A 25,732-nucleotide genomic window follows, 5' to 3' on the forward strand; every position below is an offset into this window, starting at 1 on the left:
TGAGGCCATGACTGGAAATCTCAGAGGTAACACATAGTTAAATTCTACCTTTGGCTTAAAAAATTGAAAAAAGGAATTTGAGGAAATAAAGAAGGGAAATTGTGTAAAATGAGCTGTTGATGGGGAGAAAAAGCAAGTACATGAGAAACACGGAAATATCTACAGAGGCACTCCTCTGTAACATACATTCCAAATTGCTAAGAGATTAGTTAATGGATTTAAAGAAATCCTGATGGTTACATTCAGGGAATCATTTGAACGTCGTATTTCAGGAAACTGTTGGGAGTACGTACATTTCTTCAAGATATTAGAGGGAAAACTAAGGAAAAAATGAGCACATGGGACCTAATTTTCTTCTTTTCCCTTTCCTTTCCAAGAAAGGCCTCCCCAGAGGGCATTATGCTAAGTGAAATAAGACTTAGAAGCATTTTTATGATGACTGCTTTAAAATTTTTGTCAGATAATCCTAACATCTCTATCATCTTGGTGTTGGTATCTATTGCTTGTCTTTTTTCGTTTAGTCTGAGCTCTTCCTTGCCTTTGGTATAATGAGAAATTTCTTTTTCTTGGACATTTGGAGAATTACATGTTCTGAGACTCCAGATCTTATTTAAACCTTCATCATATCTGGCTTCCTCTGATACTACTTGGGCAGGGGAAGAAGAGGGGAGAACCTCATTATCTCCCACTGAGGGTAGAAGTTCAGGTTTTCCACTAGGCCTTTGTTGATGCCCAGCTGGGGGCTCTCTCCTCACAGCTGGGTAAGGGTGGGGTTTGACTCCCTACTAGGCCTCCACGGATACCTCCCCAGCTGGGCAGCATAGGGGTGCCTCATCCCTGCTCCTCACATGGTCTCCATTGACATCATGGTGGGAATGTTGGGGACCCTCACTACCGCTGTGCAGTGGTGAGAGTCCTGATTCTGCATTAGGCCTCCTCTGACACCATCCCAGGGGGGATGGGGAGGGGCACCTCAGCACTGCCAGACCGAGATGGAAGTCCAAGGTCCCCAGCTGATCGCAATTGACACTGCTACATGGAGGGATGCTCATTACCCCTGGGGGATGAACGTCTTCGCAGAGAGTTTGTGCTCCTTGTTCCAACTTCACAAGGGGAGAAGTCCAGGCTCCCCACTCAGCCTTACTAGGATGGGTAACAGCGGGCTCAGATTTCTCTGAGGCGTCTGGCTGAAGTAGAGCAGTCGTTGTCTAAAACGTTTCTGTCTTGCTAGGCTGCTCCTTTGGCTCAGAAGAGCAGGCTTCCCTTGGGACTTTTTGGGGTTATACTCATTGGCCTTTTCAGGTTTCCAACTTTTTCAGCCCCAGGTCTTGGATAGATGAGGCAAAACACAAAGCCCAGGGAACTCACACCATATTGTTCCTCAGATTTCCGGGTCTCTAGATGGTCTAGCTTCTCCTCTCCATTTCTCAGAGTTTCCCAGTGTTTGTTCTATACTGTTTTATACTGGACAGGGTTTCAGTTGGACTTAGTGGGAGGAATAAGAAGAGGCCCATCTATTCTCCCTTCCTGTATGTAGAGGTTTCTTACAAATCATTTTACTACAGTTGATAATAGCACCTCCAAGGGTTATTGTGAGGATTAAATGAGTTAATTGGGCCTTTGGTCCAGTATCAGACACATGGTAAGCCTTACCATGCTAAGTGGTACCTCATGTTGTTATTAGATAAACAGTATAATGTGGTTGTTAAGGGAATAGATTTTGGAACCGGGTAACCCAGGGTTTAAATCCCAGCTCTTACATTTAATAAGTGTGGTAATCTTTGGGAAATTACTTAATTTCCCTGTGCCTATGTTTCCCAATGTAAATGGTCCTTATAATAGTTTCTTCCTTGCAACATTATTGTGAGAATTAAAATGCTTAATATTGGGTGCCTCGGTGGCTCAGTCAGTTAAGCCTCCGACTTTGGCTAAGGTCCTGATCTCAGGGACTGGGGATTAAGGCCAGACCAGGGCTCTGTGCTCAGGAAGGAGTCTGCTAGAGATTCTCCCTCTCCCTCTGCCTCTGCCCCTGTCCCTGCTAATGCGCTCTCTGTCTCTAAAATAAATAAATAAATCTTTTAAAATAAAATAAAATGCTTAACATATCTAAAGCACTTAGAAGTTTGCCTGATCAAAGTAAGCTCTATTTAAGTATTAGAAATTATTCCTTAAGCTAAAGAACTTCATTTTCTCCTCAAAACACCCTATAAAGTAAGGAGTAGAGCATGATTGTGTCCATGTACAAAGGCACAGGAGTTCTGAGGCATGTGGTAACCTGCCCAAGGTCCCAGAGCCAGTAAATGGCAGAGAGAACCTTAGCCACAGGTCTTCTGACGTCAAGTCTGGAGCTCATGATGTCACATAAGCACCACATGAGGCCTGGTTAGGAGTGCAAGGTGAAAGCCAGTATTCATGCATAGAGAACATGGCAGCCAGACCAGCACAGAAATTACACCTGGGCTGGCAGGGCAGTGGGAGGAATAAGGTAGAGAGAGGGACAGGCAGGTTAGGTCTATGCCAAGAAACTGGTGTTGAAGAAACCACCCAGATGATTTCTAATGAGAGCCTTACAGCCTGGAAAGAGTCCTGTGGACATCTCCTGTTCACAGGGTTTCCCTAATAGCTCACCACTCCCACTCCAGGTCAGCCAAACACTCTTCAGGGCCAGTGTAGTTCCAGGAAAGCAGAGGTGATGCTTTCTTCAGTTCAGAATGTCCTCGGACTCCTGGAGTGGGCTCCCTCCTCAAGGGGTTCTTGCTGCTGCCCCTGCCCGGCCTGCTGTATATATCCTTCTGAGCCTTTCCAAGCCCAGCATCTGCCTCGGGGCCTCCATTCAGTGCCACCAGTCTTCCTGGAGACACCAGCCCACCCTGAGTTCACCCCTACCTAAACTGAGCATTTCCATTGCTGCCATGTTTCGAGATGCAGTAAGCACCATCTAATGTCTGGTCTTCTATTTCCCCTGATAAGTTTCATATGTCTAAGTCATGCAACCAGCAAGATCATGGCTCTTGAGGGCAGTACTTGCATCATCTAGGTTTTGATGAGGTGTGGACTCACAGCATTTGACGTAGAACTTGGTACTGTGTGGTGAGTCAATTAACACTTGTTAACTCTGAAAGAAAAGGTCACAGCCAAGCAGAGCAGCCCATAGGTGTGGTATATAACATCCCTGGGAAAATTTTTTGCAAGGCCTTATCTAACTAAAGACTTTGATTAAATACTTTTTTTTAATAAAATGTGTGGACCCCTGGAAAGTGTAGGGATTTAACAATACAGATTCAAGGTAATAGGAAGGAGTGGAAGAAATACTTTAGTTTGTATTGTTCAGTCATGGCCAATGTCCAGGGACCATCTTTTTCTGCGAAGGTCTAGGAATTATCACTCATGGTCTTTACTGTCGAATATTCTTCTCCTGGATAATTTTTTATTTTCCACACCCAAAAAGGAGAGCAATGCTGTTATTAATTACAGAGTTATGACTCTGAACTCATCAATATTGAAACCATACAGATATCATCTCTGCATTTATTTAATACCTATTATATCACTTATGCAAGGCAGTGAATTATGCATTGTGTGGTCTGTGTGTACTGGTTTCCAATAATTCTCCCATAATTCATTATTGCATTTTCTTGATAATGACCACAATTCAAGTCTCATGTAGGGAATGCCCAAAAATGTGACCACTATTATCACTTTGGGGTCATATAAAACTCACAATTTGGAATTTAAATAGCATAAAGACAGAACAACCTATCTTCCAACTAACCCTGTTTTCTCTTGAAGTCTAGGCTGAAATCCCCACATTCTTAGAAAGTGGTCTCTGTCCCTATTGATATCACCCTTGACTTTCACACATCCCCACCAGCCAGGAGGATAGACAAGGGGCCTGCAGGCTGAATGAGTAAAACTGTCACATTCTGTTAACAAATGTTTGTCCCTCACTCCCAGAGAGCATGATGCCACCATATCCACTGGAGACAAAGCAGGACACTGGTCAGAAGGGCCCATCAGCCTTCTCAATTCTCAAGCCATGATCTGGAAAGCCTTTGGAGGAAATGGGCTTGGACACCTCTGAGGACAGCTTGAGTTAGCGGGCAAGGAACTCAGGGAAAAGTGAGTGAAGTAAACCCTGTGTTACAGCAGTGGAGTGTATATAGGGTGAAGGATGCCAACAGACTTCCCACTGCCCTGGGATGTTGTGGAGCAGAGGAAGCCACAGTCAGAATAGGAACAGACAAAAGCACATCGACTACATGAACTCAAACCCAAAGCTAAGTGGAGTTCTGTCTTGGTATTCTAGAGTCCTAAATATCTCCTATATCCAACATGAATGAGTCCCTTCAAACCAGAGCATCAGCACCTTTAGAGAGGTTCAGTCTCACGAAAGCCCACTGTGCTGGCTGGTGGGAAGGATCAGCTCACAACCGAGCTCTCCTGGAAGTAGGCCAGGTCACAGGCAGAGACTATGATCCCCTGAACACGAGTCCTGGAGCAACTTAGGCAAGCAGTGACCCCCTGTGCAGGGTCATGGGTCAAAGAGTGACCTAAGGAAAGGAAATAGGGACTAAGTCTCTGTGGTTTCTGTGAGACCCAAGTCTCACAGGGATCCAGCCAGGTGCCACTGCCAGCACCCCCAGGGGATTTAAGCAAAGTCTCGAGGAGAGCACTGTACTCCTGAGGAGGGCCCCGGGCAGCCACCTACATTCCCTGTGCTAAGGTTCTCAATGCAGCCAAACTTTTGTGTGCCCCTGATCCTCCCAACACCAGCCCGGCCTGTGTCAGTAGGGGCATGGCCCATGTGCTGGGCTACCAGGTCGGGAACAGTGGCCTTTTCAGGACAACTTAAAAAAAAAAAAGAAAAAAGCCCCTAGTAAGTATTAAAGAGGAGTGAGATTTTCTTTCTTCCCTGCGTGGCAACTTCCCATTCCACTTGGCATTTTGAGCCACATACATGTGCAGGGTTTTGCAAAGCTTGAGAGGGAGAGAAGAGACTAGAGGATGAGGTGGGAGAGGTGTTTTACCCCTTGTGAGTCTATAAATTCATAAAAATATTGCTAAAAATATCCCATTCAATTGTAGCACTGATGGTATCCATTAAAATATCCCATTACAAATATCACTAATAAGGTCCGTTATTTTGTGATTTAAAAAGTCACCCAATCTCTTTGGCCACTAATCACTCTCTGTCACCGTCACATTCACTGCTTCGACCATCACCACCAGTATGACTTCAGAGTTTGGCTCAAAGGAATGTTATCAAGTAGGTGAATTTCTGGCTACCCTGAAATCATAAAAGCAAGGGGTATTTTGATAAATACCAAGTATAGAATTTGTTTTTGGCTTAACATTTCTCAGGCCTTGGCTGGCCAGTGAATAGCATTTATTCATATTTGCCTCTGTTTGCCATTCTAAACAGACTATTCTGGGGCTTTTCCCACTTGGAAAACAGAGTTTCTAACTCTGTTGCCTGTTTAGGCACAGTGTCTCATAATCTAACCTTACAATATACAGAAATGAGTGTAATGTAATAAAAATAAACTATTATAACCTAATGCTTCCTGGGAGCACCATGAAGTCCTAGGGTACCTAGGGCATTTAATTAACTGAGAAACCAATGCTTGTTCAATGTTCTGTACTTGTTTTAAATGCAATCTAGCATAGTACAGAGGTTTTTGAATGTCAGTGGACATTGGGATCTCCAGGAGAAGACTTGTAAAAACACAGATTACTGGATCCCATTTCTGAGTCTTTGATTCAGCAAGGAGAGGGTGCATTGAGAATTCGCACTTCTGACATGTTCCCAGGTGATGCTCATGTTGCTGGTCCAAGGACCACACTTTCAGAATCCCTGGCCTAGTACTTAAAAGCAGTAACTTTGCTATCAGAATGACCTGGATTTCAGTCCTTTAACTTTGGGTTAACTATATCACCTCTCTGACATCAGTTTTCTCATTTGTAAAACTACACTTCCATCATTAGGCTATTTTGGGGATTAAGTGAAATAAGATATGTGTGATGCTTAGCATGGTATCTTCTCCAGGTCACAGTTCAGGCCATGTTTACTGACCGTAGTACCATTTCCCACTGTACTACTCTTATTACTGAATTCAAGTAGAAAATTACTTGGACTTTACCTACAGTTGAGCTCCAACATCTAACCTGCTACGACATCATAATGAGATTGATAACCAAGACTCCAAGGATATAATGAATTTTTCATGTTATCATAGTGGTTCTCCATCAGAAAAACATATAAAATGAATATCATTTTTTATAAGAAACATAACCCTGAAAAAAATCTCTAGAGAAAAGAGCTATAATAGAATTAATTTATTATAGTCACTAAACCTTATTGAATATGTTATTATCAGCAATCTAAAAGATGATACGTCCCTCCAGTGGTTAAACACATATACAAAACCAAGAATCATCATGAAAAATTGTTTAATCTTGATTAGTACTTCAGGAGACTTGGCATATCCTTTGGTCACAGAAAATTCTAATAGCGTGTTTAGGTGAAATTAGCTGCTACTAATCTGCGTGGTTCTAGAGTTTCAGAGTTGGCAGAATAAATAAGTTGGAAAGATACTCACCATCCCTCCATCAAATACCAATCTAGCACCACCATCATTGTAAGATTCTGAATGCTTGGAAGCTCATCCTGGCCTCTTTACATGACTTGCATCTAAATTCTTTTCTGTGTTTATTCAGAGCCACTAAGAAATACAACAGATAAATTAACACCCAAGATTCCAACCAAACCCTTTAAAATAAGTACAACATTCACATTAGAGAAAAGTCATATTCTGTGTTGGCTTTGAGTATCCCAATATTTACAGTGAGATTAAAAAATTAGTAAGTGTCCCTAGGCTTCTTTGGTTTGATAGTCTCTTGGGCATGTAAGTAGAAGCAGAAGCAACCTTTATTACCCAGTGCCCTCTAACACTGTAGCCCAGGAATGAGCAAACTCTAGTCCTCTCCCTAGCCTCCCATTTTGTAAATAAAGTTTTACTGGAACACAGCCACACTCATTCTTTTCCCTATTGTCTAAGGAGATTTCCTGCTACAATGTCGCACTGAACAGCTGTGAGAGACCATGTACAGCCTCACCTGTTGGCTCTCTGGTCCTCCACTGAAATAGCCCACCTCTGTGGGGGTTAGTCAGGGTCCTTTGGGAATAAATGTAGCAGGAAAAACAAATGGAATCTCCTTTCTTAAACTCTCTGTACAAAGAGATCATTTGTCTTCGATAAAGTAGTTCCCTAGTATAGTAACAATATATTAGCCTTACTGTTGGTTTCCCAGTAACTGCAGACTGCAAATGTTCACGAGCCCTTCCAAATACTTCGTGTCATTAGTGATAGAACCCCAGCCATAGGCAATATTCTACTCCAAGCCAGAAGTTGTCCTCGGTGTTGCATTATTCTTGCTTAATTTAAAGAATCAGACCTAATTTTATTAAGGCTAATGAAGTCCCAGAATCTTATCAATGGCTAAATAACCTCTCTCTGGGAGCCACATGAATATTTCAGAAATAGTAGCTCACTTTAAGCATCTAGAAGCCTATTTTATTTTATTAGAACATGGCATTGGCCTGTGTTTATAAATGGATTTCTATTTCTTTAATAGGTTGCTCAAGTACTATACTTGAGGTACAATTTCTGATTTTTCTAGAAAAAAAGGAGTTAACATGTATTTGTTGGATAAGTGTTGAGTAAACAAGTAGTATATATCAGAGTGGGAAGAGCATGCCCTTTGGGGTCAGAGAGATTCATTCACCTGTCAGACTTTCCTCCTCCTATGAGCACATGACAACCCTGTGAACCTGTTTCTTGCCCTTAAAGCAGAAGTCATCCCTACATCATACATATACAGTATTTTAAAGAATGGTAGGAATTTTCAAGAATGCATATAAAACATAGTCAGACCCAGGCACGTGGCATGTCTACAAGGGGGAATTTAGTGAATGATACTTAAGTGGATCCTATGCTGTGTGTCTGAATGTTTGCATCCCCCCAAATTCATATGCTGACATTATAAGGCCTTATGTGATGGGTATGGGAGGTGGAGCCTTTCAGGAGGTGAGTGCTCAGGTCATGAGGGCGGAACCCATGAGAATGGAATTTTATGTTGCTATGAAATGGACCCCATAGAGTTCTATAGCCCCTGCCACCATGTGAGGACACAAGATGTCAGCAACCCAGAAGAGGGCCCTAACCCAAACACGACCACACTGGCACACTGATCTCAGACTCCCAGGCTCCAGAACTGTGAGAAGTGCAGCCACATCATACTCAATCCTTTGTGGGGAGTCATGCACAGTAAAGCACTGAATTGCATTTCAGCTCCGATCTTCAGCTGTGTGACTTCAGAGAAGGCACTCACGGTCTGACTCCCAGCCACCTTACAATGATAAAGCAGATCTCTGCAGTCTTTCCAGATCTAAAAACTCATCTCTGTTCATGAAGTATCACACATGCGCACTCTTCAACGGAACAGGTGACTATATGCTAATCTAAAATGGTTCCTGATTTGGGACAAGTTTCTTAGACACTTATACCCCGAGACTCCTCGTATTTCCTATCTTCTGGGTTGCTAACATTTGGCCCTTCTATTATCTGGTTTCCAGAGGTAGTGAACACAATAACTCAGGAGTCCCCAGTTGGCTTGTTCTGACTCTCCTCTCCCTATGTAAAGACACAGAAACAATCCTTTCGTCTCCTATTCTAGAATCTTGCTAGAAGTTGGTGTCATTCTAATTGGTTTACTCTTTGCAGAAATCATTTTAATCCCCTCTTTGAAAAGGAGGGCAATATTACCAGTCTCTAGGCTTTAGAGTCCTATGCTCGTATGGTCTTAGCTCATTTACTCTTCTGTACGCTGTTTCGTGGGTTAGGGGCTGCAATCTTGCCAGCTGTGCTTTCCCAGGTCCTTGTTCCCTGGCTTCCCATCGGATGCAGGCTCTGAGGAACCCTGGAACGTAAGAAGAGGGGAGAAGTGACTCTCTTCTCATCTTGGCTATCAGTTGGGGTGGGGGCAGCAGCAGGAATAGGGCAGCCTCTAATGCAACTGGGCTAGCACCGGGGGTGGAGGATGTTGGGGGGGTTGGCCTGTCAGCCCCCATGAGGCCTGTTCTGGAGTGTCCATTCTTGACACGCAGGAATGGTTCAGGGAGGCACTGGTTTCCTGTGGTTGTTCTTTCAGTAACCTGATTATTTTTCTCTTGCTACTCCAGGCTTTCCACCATCCTCTTAATGAATTTTTGTATTAAGTTCCCTCTGCTAGAAATACGTAAATGGGTTCTCTTTTTCCAAATGGATCCTGACTAATACTATATATAATTTTCCAGAGCTTGAATCTTTAAATGAATTTAAACCTGCTCTATGATCATTACTTTGAAACCTGTAGCTCCAAAAGTCTAGATACAACCAGCCGCTCATTTTACAGAATCAGACCAATAGAATGTAAGGGAAAAAAAGTGTTCTTGTCAAACTCCAATAAATAAATTTGAAAAAAAGGTCCAAATTATTTAATACATTGAAAAGTGCTCATCACAGTGCCTCATAATTTGCTGTGTGACAATATACTTGCTATGGAAATATTTTACTGTGACAATACTCACTGTGATGAAATCCATTCTACAAACAACTTTCTTCAGAGTGGTTTTTTTTGTTTTGTTTTGTTTTGTTTTTTAAATCTCAGGATTATACAAAACCACCTGATAAAAATAGGCACAATAATCCCTGGGCTTTTAGTTTCAGAATCTGTTTTCCCATCTGTTAACCAAAGTCTAAGTCTATACAACCAAAGTAAAATGGAGGGTTGTGTAATTATCCTTTGACTCAGAGACAAATAAGAATATCAGAGTAAGGAAGGGACATCTGTGCTCATTTTATTCAACACCTGTTCAGATATATGATTCCTTTGAAACATCTAATAACTATGATGTAGATATCTAGTCTCTCTTTGAATATCCTCACTGATGGGGAAGTCATTATCTTGCCAGACAGCTGATTCATTTGTTAGATAGCTTGAATTTCCAAGAATGTATCCCTCTTATTAAACCCAAGGATGAGTAGGCATGACTATAGCTTCTACTTATGGGCACTGGTTATTCCATTTAGGTTTATAAAGAGTAACTAGATTCCCTATTCTCCTTGAAAGCTGTGTAAACCAATGCAGAGATAGCTATGAAGTTCCTTTATGGAACAATTCCAGCATCGTGGAGTCAGGTCAGTGACATGGGGAAGTTCTCGGTGTCAGGAGCACCTTCTGAGTACAAATTAAAGGCTTACCTCTTCCCTGGAAATGATGAAGTTGAAAACATAACAGGTCTTCCTTTCACACTTGGGAACAGGCTCCTTCAGAAGGCATAGCTCTATGCCTTCCACAGAGTGGCAAACTTTTGGAAAGGTCTTAAGACTCTCTTAAGAGTATCATCATCATAAGAGACATTGTCTTAAAGGACTCTCCCCTTTATCCAGAAACATGAAGGTCCTGCATAACTAAGAAAAACATACTTTTTTTGAGAATGTGACCCAGAGATATGTATTGAAAATATTCCTTGCTCATCATTGTGCTACTGTGAATGGTGGTGGTGGAGCAAAAACAGAGATAAGAGGAGAGCCAGCAGGAGACCTATTCTAGAATTTAGTTGGAGACTTAATTTAAGTGGTTTTGCATGTCATACCTAGAAGCTTGGCTGTTAACTTTCAGCAAAGAGTAGGCACTGGAGACTGGTAAGCATGACTACAGCACACTATAGAAAGATTTCCCTGGTGGCACAGTAAAGCATGAATTGGTGGGAGACAAGCTTTATGGGATGTCAAGTAGTCAGAAGCAATAAACAAGTGAAGGAGATGGTGTCAGTGGGGATGTACAGGACAAGGATCAAGCCAAAGGGGGTAGAATCAATAGGATTTAGAGACTGAATGTGGAGGATAAGGGAGAGGAACAAATAGAACACGATTCTCAGGTTTCTGGCTTGGGCAAAGGGGCAGATGGTGGAGTCATTCACAAAAGAAGGGAACACAAGAGGAATAGCAAGTTTAGGTTACTGGGGGTGATGAGTTCCGTTTGGGGCAAGTAAATGTGAGTGCCTCTAGATCATGACAACACATATGTCTCACAGGAAGTTGGGGTAAGTGGATCTGGCTTTCAAGAGGGAGGGGCAGGAAGTGTAGATTTTGGAGTCATCAGCATGTGGGTAGTAGCTGAATCCATGGACAGTATGAATTTCATTCCATCATTGATTCATGTACTCATTAATCTGCCCGTGAAACTAATACCCATTGCTTACTTTGTACCAGTAACACTATATGGGTAGCTAGAATGTTTATGCAGCAGTGAACAATGGACAAAGTTCTGGGATCAGGGAACTTACAATCTAGTTGAAAGAAGACCTAGAATAAAAAAGAAAATACCATACAATGCCAGGTAATATTAGTACTCTCAAGAAAAATAAAGGACAGTAAGGAAATAGAGAGTGTTAAGGGATCAGAGAATTCCTCTCAGAAGAGCTACAGCTGAGCAGATGTAGCCTAATAGGAGAGAGAATAAGAGAGTGTAACCCATGAGAAGACAGGAAGAAGAAAGTCCTCTGTGGAAGGACATGGATGGGCAAAGGCCCTGGGGTAGAAGCCTGTCAGACCTGCTTGAGAAACACCAGGGATCTTCCAGGAGAGTGTGCAGCATAAAAACAAACAAGGAGGGGCACCTGGGTGGCTCAGTGGGTTAAGCCTCTGCCTTCGGCTCAGGTCATGATCTCAGGGTTTGGGGATCGAGCCCCCACATCGGGCTCTCTGCTCAGCAGGGAGCCTGCTTCCTCCTCTCTCTCTGCCTGCCTGTCTGCCTACTTGTGATCTCTATCTGTCAAATAAATAAATAAAATCTTAAAAAAAAAAAAAAAAACGAACAAGGACCAAGAGCAAGGACAGAACTATGGAGCCCATCAACCTTTCAGATGAGAGCAAAGAAAGGAAACTATGGAGGACTGATTAGAATTATAAAAGGAAGGGGGTGATTTTGTATTCTGTGGATTTAACACCACAGTTTGATAGTTCTCTTCCCAAATATCCACCATCCCTATTTATAATGGTGCTTATAGGAGCACCTAGGTGGCTCAGTCATAAAGCAGCCACCTTCCGCTCAGGTCATGATCCCAGGATCCTGATATCAAGCCCCGCATCAGGCTCCCTGCTTGTGGGAAGCCTGCTTCTCCTTCTCCCACTCCCTTTGCTTGTGTTTCCTCTCTCACTGTGTCTCTCTGTGTCAAACAAATAAGTAAAATCTTTGAAAAAAATAATGGTGCTTATACGTGTAGCAGTAGAATAAGCCAAGAACTCATCTCTCCCTTACTCATTCCTTAGCTACAGAGGTCTTCCTATAGTTTGGTGAAGGCCTGCTTCTGAGACTTTCCATGTTTGCTGCCTCTCACCAGAAGTTCTGGGGAAGGGGTGGGGTGGAGACCAACCTCTCCTTCAACTTCTCCTTCAACTTTTATCAGGTGATTCCACCGAATGGTGACTTCCTCAGAAAAGCTTTACCTCAAGCCTGGAGACAAAGATTGATCTCCAGTTATTCACTCCTAAAGTCATTCGTTCTCCTTTGGGCCTAAAGACTTGTTTGTTTCATATTCATCTCCTCCTCAGCAATGAACCTGATGAAGGTGGAAAGCACAGCTGTGCTGTTCAACCCCTGAAGCTTTTGTAGCATGAGATACAAAGTACATGCAGAGATCACTCTATGTGCCCTTGCCCTACAGACAGAATGTACTAATGACTCTGAGGATCAGTTACTCCCACAGCAGGGCCCAGAAACCTTTCCTCTACCTCTACATATGTGGAAAACATCTCTTCAGTCCCACTGATCCTCAGAGCAGAAATTCAAAAGAAAAGGACTATGAGTTTAATTTAGATTCAGTCCTGATAATACTTGAATGTTTCCTTTTGGTCCACTACTTCTTTAGCAAAATAAGTGAGTTCAAAATGGTTTATTATTTTTTGAATAAATAGAAAGAAATATTTGTTCTGGCTGCCATTCTATTAAAAAAAGAGGGGGAGGTGGGGCACCTGGGTGGCTCAGTGGGTTAAGCCGCTGCCTTCGGCTCAGGTCATGATCTCAGGGTCCTGGGGTCGAGTCCCGCATCGGGCTCTCTGCTCAGCAGGGAGCCTGATTCCCCTCTCTCTCTCTGTCTGCCTCTCCATCTACTTGTGATTTCTCTCTATCAAATAAATAAATAAAATCTTTAAAAAAAAAAAAAGAGGGGAAGGTAATGTTTATAGCAGCAATGGCCACGGTTGCCAAACTATGGAAAGAACCAAGATTCCCTTCAATAAACGAATGGATAAGGAAGATGTGGTCCATATACACTATGGAGTATTATTATTATTTTATTTATTTAAGTGCTCAATTTTAAAAAGAAAAACTGGACCCCAAACATTGGATATAATTGAGGGACTGGATAATATGTCTTTGGTAGCAATCTTTTCTGAGATTGAGAATCCTGGTTTTCATTTAATTCTCTCTCTTTCTCTTTCTTTCTTTTCTTTTCTTTTTTTTTTTTTTTTTAAGCTTCTAGGACGGACCTTGAGAGCTTGTTTGAAGTTCTAGTGAGGAGCCCAGCTATTCCTATACCCTTGACGGGAGACTCCTCTATCTGGGTAAGTGGTCCTCTTCCCCCCCAGCACATTGCTTGGGGAGAGACATATGTGGGGCGGTGATGGAGGACATGGACACCGGCCGAGGCAGCCAGATCAGGCGAATCAACCCTGGCGGATCAGTGGGACACAACAGATGTCCCAGCCAGATCACCCTCACATCCCATTTCATTCTCTTTGACCTTAAATATCCCAGGGATTGGTCCTAAAACCCATTAACTTTATTTGGATTACATAAGCATTATTAACCACAGCTATTCTACCAGCCATATGTGTTCAGGGTTTTTGTTCAGATCATTACTTTACATAGACTGAGGCTACGTGCATCACCGCCAATTAACACAGGCTTTTTTCCTTCCCTTTCTTCCCTACCCTACCCTTGCCTTCTCTTTCTTTTCTTTCTTTCTTTTGGTTATTCTACAAAGAACAGTGAACACAATATTCAAGGGTCAGAACTTTTATGAATAGCCAAGCTTGATATTAATGGCCAAAAATATGCTGATGAAAGGTATCTTATCCTTTTATTGAATCCAAAAGCATTCATTTTTGTTTATACCCACCTCTTTTCCAGAGGATCTTCTCCATGTAAGAATGTGAAGCTTATTTATTTAATAATGTTATGCATACATTGAACTGTATTCTCAGAAGGACCTGGAAGTTATGCAAATAAATGTTCAGGGTATAGTATTAATTATAGATGTTTTCGGTTTTCTTCTGTTTAACTGTATTCTCTGAGATTTCTGCGATGAAGACATTGCGTATGTGAGAAAAATAAAATTACATTTGCGAAAGAAATAGAAGTTACCTTTGAAAATGTATTTTGTCCTAGATTTTAGAATGTATCCCAATTGATCACTAGAATTATATGTTCAACAAAAACTGATATATATTTTTAGCCAAGAAGATTTGATAATTAAATACACTTCTAGGACCTGTGGGATTTTATCAACTATTAAGATGGTAACAATGGGGCTGAGTTACCTTTTTAGACTACTGAGCTCTTGTCCTAACTTCACTGAATACCATCTTTGGTTTATTGGAAGGGATGGAGGAGATGTTATAACAACAAATTCTGCCCAGTGGAGAACAAGTAAGCTGATCTATAACACTTAGTCAGAGTGATACCAGCACGGACAGGAGCTATGTAAGTGATTTGCTAGCAAGGTACTAATGATCCATGATGAAATGTAGCATGAATGTCCATGCTACCTCCTAATTAAGACAGGATTACTTTAAAAGAACAAAGAAACAAGTTGCTCTGTGCTCTTCTAAGAGGTCATCATAAGGAGCCAAGGAGATGATGAGTCTGAACCCTACCTCCCAGGACAGTTTCCCAGCCTGTGGAAAATGGCCAGTATCTGAATGGTTTCTGTGGGTTGGCCTGGACAGAACTCACTTTTCCCACCAACGTGAATGCAAAACTGGCTTAGCTTCGGAAATGGCTAAATTCATCAATTTACTCACTCATTCATTTATTTAGACAAATAACTTTCGAGCACCAGAGCACCAACTATGTGCCAGAGGACGTTCTAGGTGCTGGGGACACTGGAATGAAAGAAAAGCCTAAGACCCTCCTCTCATGAAGCATATGTTTTAATGGAGAACAAAGAGAACAAACAGACATAAACAAAAACATAAGGCCAGGATCAATAGATTTTAGAACGTATCCCAATTGATCACTAGAATTATGTGGTCAACAAAGACCGATATATATTTTTAGCCAAGAAGATTTGATAATTAAATATACTTAAATATACTTCTAGGACCTGTGGGATTTTATCAACTGAACAAAAGGATAGGGAATGCCAGGGTTTCCCCCATCCAGTAAGGTGTAAATTAAATAAATTAAATTAAATAAATTAAACTGAACAAAAGGATAGAGAATGCCAGAGTTTCCCCCATCCAGTAAGGTGTCCAGGGACAGTCTCTCTGGGGAGGCGACAGTTGAATGACTGGAGGAGAGAGCTTTGTGAGTAGAGCATTCTAGGCAGCAGTAACAGCAAGTGGGAAGACCCTGAAATAAAAACATTTTGGAGGGACTGCAAGGGCGTAGTGTGAACCATGTGTGGCGAACAAGGGTAAAACAGGGTGGCCTCGGGATAGAAGAGGGATGGTCTTGCACATCACGGTAAGGGTTTTGGATTTTACAGTGTGATTTAAAGTTGCCGGAGGGTTAAAACACAAAATATGGATCTTACCATAATAATTGTTTGACTCTGTTGAGAGATAGGGGCAGGAAGTGTTCATGTGTGTGCAGTGAGATAGAGGAGGTGGTGTGGGCAGGCTAACTCCACACATTTCATAAGAAATCGCAGCAGTGTCCAGACCTTGGAAAACAATTGAGAAACAGTACAAGAAAATTATTTAGAATTAGAGACATGAATATTTTTGAAAAAGATAAAAAAATTCAATGTGATGACTTGGAGAGTAGAAAATTGAGAAAGAATGAAAAGAATTGGGAAAGAATGAAAAAAATGGAGGGTTTTCTGGCTCTCAAATCTATGCATGTGTGTAAAGGTGATCTTAAAAACTTAAAAAAAAACTTTTTTAAAATATGCAAAACGCAGAATGATAATACGAAAAGAAGACAGAAAGGAAAAGGCAGCACTGTCTAACTAACAGCAATTTCTTCTGTGATGGAAATTACATCTAATATGGAACGTACTTGAAATATGACTAACGTGACTGAGAAATAAATTTAACATTTCATGATGTTCTAACAAACATACATTTAAATAGCCACCTGTGGCTAGTGGCCACCATATGAGACTATGCCACCATATGCAATGGCCTGCCTTTACCTAGGATCTACTTTGTTTCTACAGTTGACTCTGCTTTCTCCTGTTTCATCTATTTTTCTATCTCTACTGGATCATTTCCATCTCCTGTGCTAAAATATCATTTATCCATCCTTTTAAAAAGTGCAGCTCTGATCCTATCCCTCTGTGACTGTCCACCCCATTTCTTTGTTCCCTGTATAGTGAAACTCAAGAATTATCTGTATCTGTGTTATCCTACACAGCAGCCACCCAACTAGCCAGATATGGCCATTTAAATTTAAATTAATTAAAATTAAATAAAATGTAAAAGTCAGTGCCCTAGTTGCACCAGCCACATTTCAAATGCTCAATAGTTACATGTGGCAAGCAACCTGTGTATTGAACAGAGACAATATGGACATCTCTATCCTCAAGGACAACTCTCTTGGACAGTGCTGATAAGCACTGGACTGAGGGCCAAGAAAACACGTATGCTTGCTGGTAGTTTAGCAGATTTAGTCTGGAAGGGTAAGAAAGTTATCTTTTGGGATGCCTGGGTGGCTCAGTTGGTTAAGCAGCTGCCTTCGTCTCAGGTCATGATCCCAGCGTCCTGGGATTGAGTCCCACATTGGGCTCCTTGCTCAGCAGGGAGCCTGCTTCTCCCTCTGCCTCTGCCTGCCATTCTGTCTGCCTGTGCTCACTCTCTCTTACTCTCTCTCTCTCTGATAAATAAATAAATAAAATCTTTAAAAAAAAAAAGAAAGAAAGAAAGTTATCTTCTGGCAATTTCTTTTTTTTCAGTGGAATAGCAGTAAGGTCATCGAGTAAGAGTGAGAAAGGAAGGTGGGGGATGTTGCAGGAAGGAAGAAAGGAGATGAATAGGAAATAACTTTTCCAGAGCTCAGGAGAGTGAAGGATAAGGAAAATAAAGAGGAGAGTTTTCTCCAAGGCAAATTGGAATCATTATGTTTTATTTGACTTTCTTGCTTTTCTTAGTGTTGGTGCTAAGTGATAATCCTTAAATTTGGCCAGTGTAGGTGGGGATGGAAGCATGAGTCAATATTCCAGTTTCCCTTGTATTGACTTTAAATCAGACCAGGCTGAGAAATCTCATTGCCAAGTCTGTGACTGTAACCTATACAGCAGGAAGGAAGGGGAGGTGCCTTCCTGGAGATGTTTTGCAGTGATAAGGTATGGGAACTTCCTCCCTTAAGGTTCTTTGAATTTTAAAAGGTAGAAACCAACACAATCAAACTTAAACAAGAAAAGGAGATGGACTATAATGATGCAGGGGTATCTCCTAGAACCCATGGGAGGCAGCTTGGGACTTAAACTAGAGGGAGCCAGGAGAAATAGAAAGCTCCCAGAGAACCAGGTTGAATCATATTTCTCTCTCTCTCTTTCCTTCCTCCTCCCATAAGTATAACAGACTTATGGTTTCTTATCTCTGCTTCTGCACAAGAAACATTTTTGTTTTCCTTCTCTAAAGAAAAGATGAGCTTTCCTTACAGAATTCTCAGCACACTTGATGGTTGAGAGATGGTCAACCCCCACAATAGTTCTTATTACCTCAGAACAACAAAGCCTCTCAGATTAAAAGGAACGTCTCCGTCCCACTCTCAAATTTCTCATAGACTCTGATTAGGCAAACATAAGACAACTGCCCTACCCTGATTAAACAATACATCATGGATACAGACACAACATCCCAGGTCCACTCCCAGGCTGTGGGACAGTTCTCAGAACTTCTTGGCGCCACCGACTGGGAATCTTTCCTGTTCTGTTACCTTCCTGGGTCATACCTAATGTGGGCACTGGGGGTGTTGTCCCTCCATAGGACTACACAGCTTTCAAAGCCCATTTCCTGCCTGGAATTGAGGTTGGGAACTTGGGCTTTGAAGAACAGCTTTATGGTTTCTTTGGTGGTCCTGTACAACTCTCTCACAAATATAGTAGGCTCTGTCTATCTGCTTCCAGCCATTACCTTGAGCAAGGAACCACATTCAGTGTTCTCTTTGAGGGATGACTCTTTTTTTTTTTTTTTTTTTTTTTTAAGATTTTATCTATTCGTCAGAGAGAGAGAGAGAGAGAGACAGAGAGCACAGCAGGAGGGAAGCAGCAGGCAGAGGGGTAAGTTTCCCCACTAAATGAGGAGACCAATAGGACTTGATCCCAGAACCATGAGATCATGACCTGAGCCAAAGGCAGATGCTATGGAGATGAGACAAACAATGGAGCCCCCCAGGCATCCCTGAGGGACCTCTTATATAAGCTTTATTTCTTTGCTTTTTTTGCCAACCCTCTTCAACTCATTCTGTTTCTCTGTCTCTCTCTCTCTCTCTCTCTTTCAATACTTTGCTAAACACAATCAGTAGCAACCACATATAATTTTTTTCATGATTTTATTTATTTATTTGACAGAGAGAGACATAGCGAGAGAAGGAACACAAGCAAGGGGGAGTGGGAGAGAGAGAAGTAGGCTTCCCACGGAGTAGGGAGCCCGATGTGGGGCTCGATCCCAGAACCCTGGGATCATCACCTGAGACAAAGGCAGATGCTTAATGACTGAGCCAGCCAAGTGCCCCAGCAACCACATATAATCCTAAAGTTCTGTTTCCTGACATCTCCTCACTGAACTGTAAGTTTGGTAAATGAACCACCTTTAAGATAATCACAAGGAACACCTTTACCAAATGTTTTGCCTTCTTCCTGCCTCTAAAATCAGTTGCCAAGCCAATATTTGAAGTTTTTTTCCAGCAGCATATCACTTTTGGTATTAATTTTTATATTAGTCAGGATAGGAGGTATCTCTACATCTATACATCTATACGCACACACATATATGCAGTATACATACACACATATAAACAGTATATATACATATATATATATATATATATATACAGATTCGCACACACATGGCAAGAATTTCAGACACAATAAAGGTTATTTCATGTGCACACCAGGTTTGATATGAGCCACGAAAGTCTCCAGGGAGTCTATCTGCCTTTGACCATATCATTTCAACTGAGTGTCTCAGCAATTGAACAACAAGGGAAGAGAGCATAGGAAAAATTCACATCGGTTTTTCTAAGCTTTGACCCCAAAGTGAGACACAACATTTCAGTTCAAAACCCATTGTCTAGAATTAGTCTAATGGCCCCCATGTAACTACTCGGGGGCGGGGGGAGGGCAGAAATCTGAGGGAGCACATGGGTAATTGTTTAACCATAAATGTTTCTCCCACAGTCCATGGAGGCCTCGAGTTGAGAGAGCAAAGCTGTAAGATCAGGTTAGCCTGGGCAGTGCAGTTGCTACTGAAATGGACCCTTATCCCGAAGACTAGCTGAACCACATTGGAATTTGTATGCGTGAGAAACAAAACATTGTTGAATTAATCTACTGAGATTTAAACATTTAATTATTCTTGCAGCATAGTCCATAGTATCCTGATTAATTTGGGAACATAAAAGAAGACAGAAGTAAACGGAACAACATAGCTTCATTTCCCTGAAGCAATTGTAATTCCAACCCAAATGGCAGCAGAATTTTTTTTGAGAACCTGACAAAATGATACGAAGGGCGCTTGGAATAATAAAGGAGTGAAAATAGCCGGTACTACTATAAACAGAATAATGACAGGAGGGAGAACTAATTTTACCCAACGTTAAGACATCTTACAGGTAGAGAAATTACAGGAAACACAGAAAGACATTGCAGAGAAAGTACAGGAAATAACAAAATGTTAGTGGAGAACAGAGATCCCAGAAATAGACCTAAATACATTTGAGAATTTAGAGTATAAATGATATTTTAAGTCCATGGAAGAATATGAATAATTCAGAAATGTTAGTGCCAGACAAGTCACTGGGTACCTCACTTCTTGGGCTCAAATCATTTCTAACTTAATCAATAACTTAAAAATGTAAGATACGAAACTGTAGCAATACTAGAAAAATCATTGGTAATTTTTTCCCCCAATTTTGAACAGGTGAGGGTCAAGAGACATATAATAGAAGATAGACAAAATTACATAAAAAATTAGCCCTTTGGCAAGACAGAGAATACCATACACAAAATCAAGAGACAAACCACAGGATAGAAAAAAAAAATTGGTAATTTATGTAACAGGAAGGAGATAAATTTCTTTAATACACAAACAGATCTAAAAATCAGCAAGAATAAAAAACAAACAATTCAATGAAAAAATAGGCAAAGGTAAACAGTTTGCAGCCAAAAAAAGCAAATAGACAATTAACATGTGAAAAGATTTTTTTCAGCTTTCTATATAATCAAAGAAATGTAAGATAAAATCAAATATAGTTTTTTTACTTAGTATATTCACAAAAATTAAATTTTGTTCACTCTCAAGGATATGGGGAATAGGAACTCTCGCATATTACTAATGGAATGCAAATTGCCACGACATCTTTGGAAAGCAATTTGACAATAACTATTAAAATTTTAAAAGCACATTTTCTTTAACTCAGCAAATTTTCCTTCCAGGAATTTTTCCCACAGAAACACTTGCACAAGGAGGCAAATCTATATTGTACAGGGACAGCATGGTAATATTATCTGTAAGAGTAAAAAAACAAGGCAAAATTTAAATGTCTATCAAGAGAGCATTAAATGAACTATAATAACTTGTGAAATCAATACTACCTAGCTGTTCAGAAGAATCAATACATTTATCCATAGTGAAAAGAAAAATCTCCAAGCTAAATTATTTTAAGTGAAAAAATTGGGCAGAATACAGTATTATTATAAATGAAACTCCAAAGATCACGTATATTTATACACATATAAATTTCTGGGAAAAAAGAAATAATAGAGATGATTATGTTCAACTGCAAGTACATTATATATGAGGGTGTGGGTAAAGAGGTTGGCTTTTACATTTCGTGTTTTATCCGTTTGCATTGTTAGACTTTTTTAAAAAATATTTTATGTAGAGAGGTGGGGGGCAGAGAGAGAGGGAGAGAATCTCAAGCAGGCTCCCAGCTGTGCCTGATGTGGGGCTCAATCTTACCACCTTGAGATCATGACCTGAGCTGAAATCAAGAGTCAGATGCTTAAACTGACTCAGACATCCAGGCACCCCTGTATTTTAAGAATTTTTTTTAATGTGTGCATGCAGTACTTTATGGTAAGAAAACAAAAATGTAAAGCATTAATTCTTCCATGGAAACATCAGTTCTGTATTTTTATCTGTCAATCTGGATCTAAGAAGATACTAGCAGATAGAAAGAAAGGGGAGAAAAAGAAGAGGAAGAGAAGAGGAAGAACCAAAGTTAGACATTCACAATATGGTATAAAGGAGTAAACTGAGATACCAATCATAAATGAAAGAGGAGAGCCAGTCAGACTCTAGGCTCTGTCAAGTCCTATTTCCACTGCAAGGAAAAAAAGAATCCCCAGGTATAATAGTAGTCTTTCAGTATCAATATTTCCAAAAACAGAAATTTAATAATAACAGTAGTAGCTCATATTTACTGAGCAGGAACTAATTTTGATTCAGTGCTAAGCACTTTTATATGTATGAATTATCTCATTAAATTCTCACAAACTCCACACTGCTATCAGTCCCATTTTATCACAAAGAAAGCTAAGCCCCAGAGAGAGAAATTAAGGGGGCCCCTGTGTGGCTCAGTCAGTTAAATGCTAGACTTTTTTTAAAGATTTATTTATATATTTATTTTGGCCGGGAGGGGCAGAAAGAGAGACTCTTTTGCAGGCTCCGTGCTGAGTGTGGAGCCCCTCATGGGGCTCTATTTCACAATCATGAGATCACGACCCTAGCCAAAAATCAAGAGTCAGACCTCTAGCCAACTGAGCCACCCAGGTGACCCAAACATCAGACTTGGTTTCAGCTCAGGTCATGAGTTCAGGGTTGTAGGATGGAGCCCCGTGCGGGACTCTGCGCTGGGTGTGGAACCTTCTTAAGATTCTCTCTCTCTGCTCCTTCCCCTTCTAAAAAGAGAGGGAGAGAGAGAAATCAAGAAATATCACAGGAGACCCAGGGCTTGTGTTTCACAGCATTTACAATATGTTTCCAAGGGCTTTGATGCGGAGTCCATACTTCCTTCCCGTGCGTCCTCAGGATAGTCACTCACCATTTCCCACCAGTAAACTGAAGATCGTGACAGAACCTACCCGACGACAGGGCTGTCAGGGGGTGAAATGAGAGGACTCGGTGCCTCACACATAGTGAGAGCTCGATAAAAGTGAACGGCGGTGGCTTTGTTACAAGGCCTTTAACAATAAGGTCTCTTCCTTCGTCCAGTCTCCTACCTTCCCATGCCCACCTCCTGTCCTCCTCGAACTCAATCTCCAGTCTTCCTTACCTCCTTGCGCGCTCCCATGGCTTCCCAAGGCTTGTGAGCCTCCCTCACTCCTTCTGCTGCAGTGTTGGTTCCCACCTTCCATCCCTTCTCCACCTACCTGACTCCTCTCAATCCTTAAAACTCCCCTTCGGCATCCCCTCTTCCAGGAAAACCTGGTTGACCTCACCCTCCCGTGCTAGACGCTCCTCCTTGAGTTTCAGTGTCAACCTGCGCTTCCCTCTCTCTCGTGCCATTTATCAAACGGCAGCCCTGTGGCTTTCTGATGTTTCATCTCCCACCACCCACTCGTCTGTGAGCGCGGGAAGTCAAGTTCTAGATTTTCCTCACCTGCCTTCCTCCAGGTGTGAGCAACACGAGCTGTTGCCACGTGAGTTCAGAGGCAACAGAAAGAGGAGGGAGCTACTTGTCCTGCACCCTCTGGGGGCCATTCCCGGGAAAGACAGAGGTAAGTGAGGCAAATGGAGTCATTCAGCGAATTACTATTGTTGGCTCCTGCTGTTGCTCTAGGTGCTGAGGCCACAGAACAAGAACAAGTATACTGTCCCCTGGTGGGTGTAGTCTATACAAATGGGAAGGAGCTAGAGAATAAATAAATGAATAAATAAATAAATGAATGAAAAGATCATTTAAATAGCGCTAACTTCGAGAACAAATATAGAACAAGGTTCGGGGTAGAGAGTGATGGGGAGCGAGGGGTTCATTTAGACTTTGTGGCTAGGGAAGGCCTCTGTGGACATGACCTTCGAGCTGAGGCCTGAGTGACAGGAATGACCCAGTCATGTAAATGAGGGAGCAGAGCGAGTTGAAAGCCCCTGGGTGGGAACAAGCCAGCATGGGCACTGGCCAGAAGAGGCTCCAGGTGTCTACCGCCTGGGTTCCCCTGCAAAGGTCAGAGAAGGGTCAGGACTGGATCCAATAGGGCCTCTTAGGCCATGATAAGGTATCGAGATTTTACTCTAGATAAAATCTAGATTTTATTCTGCCCACAACAGGAAGCCACTGGAGGGTTTGCACTAGGGAGTGAGATGATCTGATCTAGTACTTTGAGGCTGCTCTGGCCCCGTGTGGAGGGCAGGAATGGGCAGTATCAGGTTATCACAGTGGTTTGGGGATGGGAAGGGGGAGTTGTGGCTGCAGCTTGGAGCCTGGGAAGGGGAAGAGCAGGAGGAATTAGGCTCTTCTTGGGGAGGGGACAACAGGGCTTGCTGACGAGTACATAAGGGGACAAATTGTGGGGTCCCTCAGTGAGATGGTGAAGACAGGAGGAGCAACAGGTTTGAGGGACACGGGGTGGGGAGGAACCAGCAGCCCCATGTGGACCACGGCAGGTTAGGGATGTTATCGGGCATGGAAGCGGAGAGGGCCAGCAGCCGTGATGGGGAGCTTGGGTGGGAACTCCGAATCTGCCCATCACCTGCCAGGGAACGAGGTTTAAAGAGGGGAGCAGAGCAGACAAACTGGGGCGAATGAGTCTGGAAGTTCAGAGGGGGACGGAGGGAGAGGAAGGGAGGAGAGAGGAAGGCCCCAGGTCAGACTCAGGATGCTCAGGACAGTGAGAGAAGGCAAGTGGCAGGCACGGAACCCACCGAGAAAACCCTCCCAGGAGAGCGGGTGCTGTAGACGCTGAGAGAAGAGGGTGGCTGAGGAAAGCGCTGAGGGTCACCTCCCATACAGGTCGCAAGCGGCTCTCTGGCAAATCGTGGTGGCTCCTAACCATGGCTAGAACCGGTTCAGTGGCATGGCGGGTGGACTCAGAGAGTCCAGGACAGTGAATTGAGAGGGGAAGGACTGAGGCACGGGAGCCGGTGACTCTATGCAACCTTTTGAAGATGTCATGCTGTTGAAAGGATGGAAGGATGGTCAAGGAAGAGTGGTTTTGCTTTGTTTTTAAGCTGCAAGCTCCCAAAGATCTGTCTGCTCATAGAGTTGGGGGCGGGGGTGGCACTTGCCAGAGCAAGGGCCTGCGAAGGTGACCTGGGGTGGGGGTCCAGGGCCAGGGGCCGGGTCATCAACCGCACCCACAGGGAGCCAGCATCCTGGGCAGAGGCAGGCCACACAGCAGAGGTGATTACGGAGCAATCTGGCAGCTTCTGTTTCCTCAGTGGCGTCTGGCAGAAAGGAGTCAGCCAGTGTATCTGAGGAGAGCAGAAAGCAGGTGTCGGAGTGGAAGGGGAGAGAAGCTGTGAGAGGCTTCTTGGCAAAGCGGGACGGTGACCAACCAGGGGATGTGTGGGCGGGCCGCCTGGCACCGTGGAGAGCCCACCCACAATTGTGATCCTGAATTAAAGTGCCACCAGTTTCTGTGCTTCCCCGTTGTCACTCTGAGCTGCTCTCGCTAAGAGTGGAGGATGCCATGTTCTGAGGGAACACGGTTGGCCCGCAGCCACGCTGCGGACTAGGGAAAGCTTACTGTAGGAGTCACCCCGTCTTCCCCTGCGTCCTGTCCTCCCTTCCTTTTCCATAACAGAATCTAGTTTTGCTCAAGTGTTCACCCAGCGTCTGAGAGTCTCAGGAGTGGGAAACCGAGCTCCTCTCCCACTCCAGGAAAGGGTGTTGATAAATTAAACCAGTCAGCACCTACCATTTCTTTTGACGATGGTTATAAGTACTCCGGGGATGGGCAAGGGGCCGAGGTGGGGCCGGTCAGACGGAAGGGACGGACCTGATCCCATGGGTGGACTCCTCTTGCTTCTCTCTCTCTCCCGCCGAACCAGAAAAAGGAAACCTGATGCTCCAGGATTGGCCATGGCTGCAAGATGAAGCTGATGCCGCAAACAGCCGCGTGAGGAGATGGCAGTAACCTGGGGCCCCGGTGACATAGCTCAATCCCTGAATCAAGCCCATCTTACTTCTAAACTTCCTGCTATTTGAGGTAATAAATCTCCTTATTCCCTAAAAACCAGCTTGTCCCTTTTTTTGTTACGTGCGGCGAAAGCATCTTCATGGACACAACTGTTTCTCT

The 25,732-nt window shown here is 42.7% G+C and overlaps 1 protein-coding gene across 1 annotated transcript; it reads left to right on the plus strand.

The window, feature by feature from the left end:
* The first annotated feature begins 17,474 nt into the window (after positions 1 to 17,474).
* Positions 17,475 to 25,621, plus strand: LOC132020317 (uncharacterized). Its single transcript, XM_059404499.1, has 3 exons — positions 17,475 to 17,614; positions 22,614 to 23,215; positions 25,485 to 25,621. Exons 1-3 carry the CDS (start codon positions 17,475 to 17,477, stop codon positions 25,568 to 25,570), a joined length of 828 nt encoding a protein of 275 aa, XP_059260482.1. The 3' UTR covers positions 25,571 to 25,621.
* Positions 25,622 to 25,732: the final 111 nt, after the last annotated feature.

This window comes from Mustela nigripes, chromosome 6 (assembly GCF_022355385.1).
Source record: "Mustela nigripes isolate SB6536 chromosome 6, MUSNIG.SB6536, whole genome shotgun sequence".
NCBI lineage: Eukaryota > Metazoa > Chordata > Mammalia > Carnivora > Mustelidae > Mustela > Mustela nigripes.

Bases quoted from the DNA above. Each gene is read 5' to 3' on its own strand.
- LOC132020317 (XM_059404499.1), top strand. From the start codon at position 17,475: ATGAGTCAATATTCCAGTTTCCCTTGTATTGACTTTAAATCAGACCAG. The intron at 17,615-22,613 runs GTATGGGAACTT...GTGAAATGAGAG, and splicing joins AGATGTTTTGCAGTGATAAG to GACTCGGTGCCTCACACATA. The intron at 23,216-25,484 runs GTAAGTGAGGCA...CCGCCGAACCAG, and splicing joins CATTCCCGGGAAAGACAGAG to AAAAAGGAAACCTGATGCTC.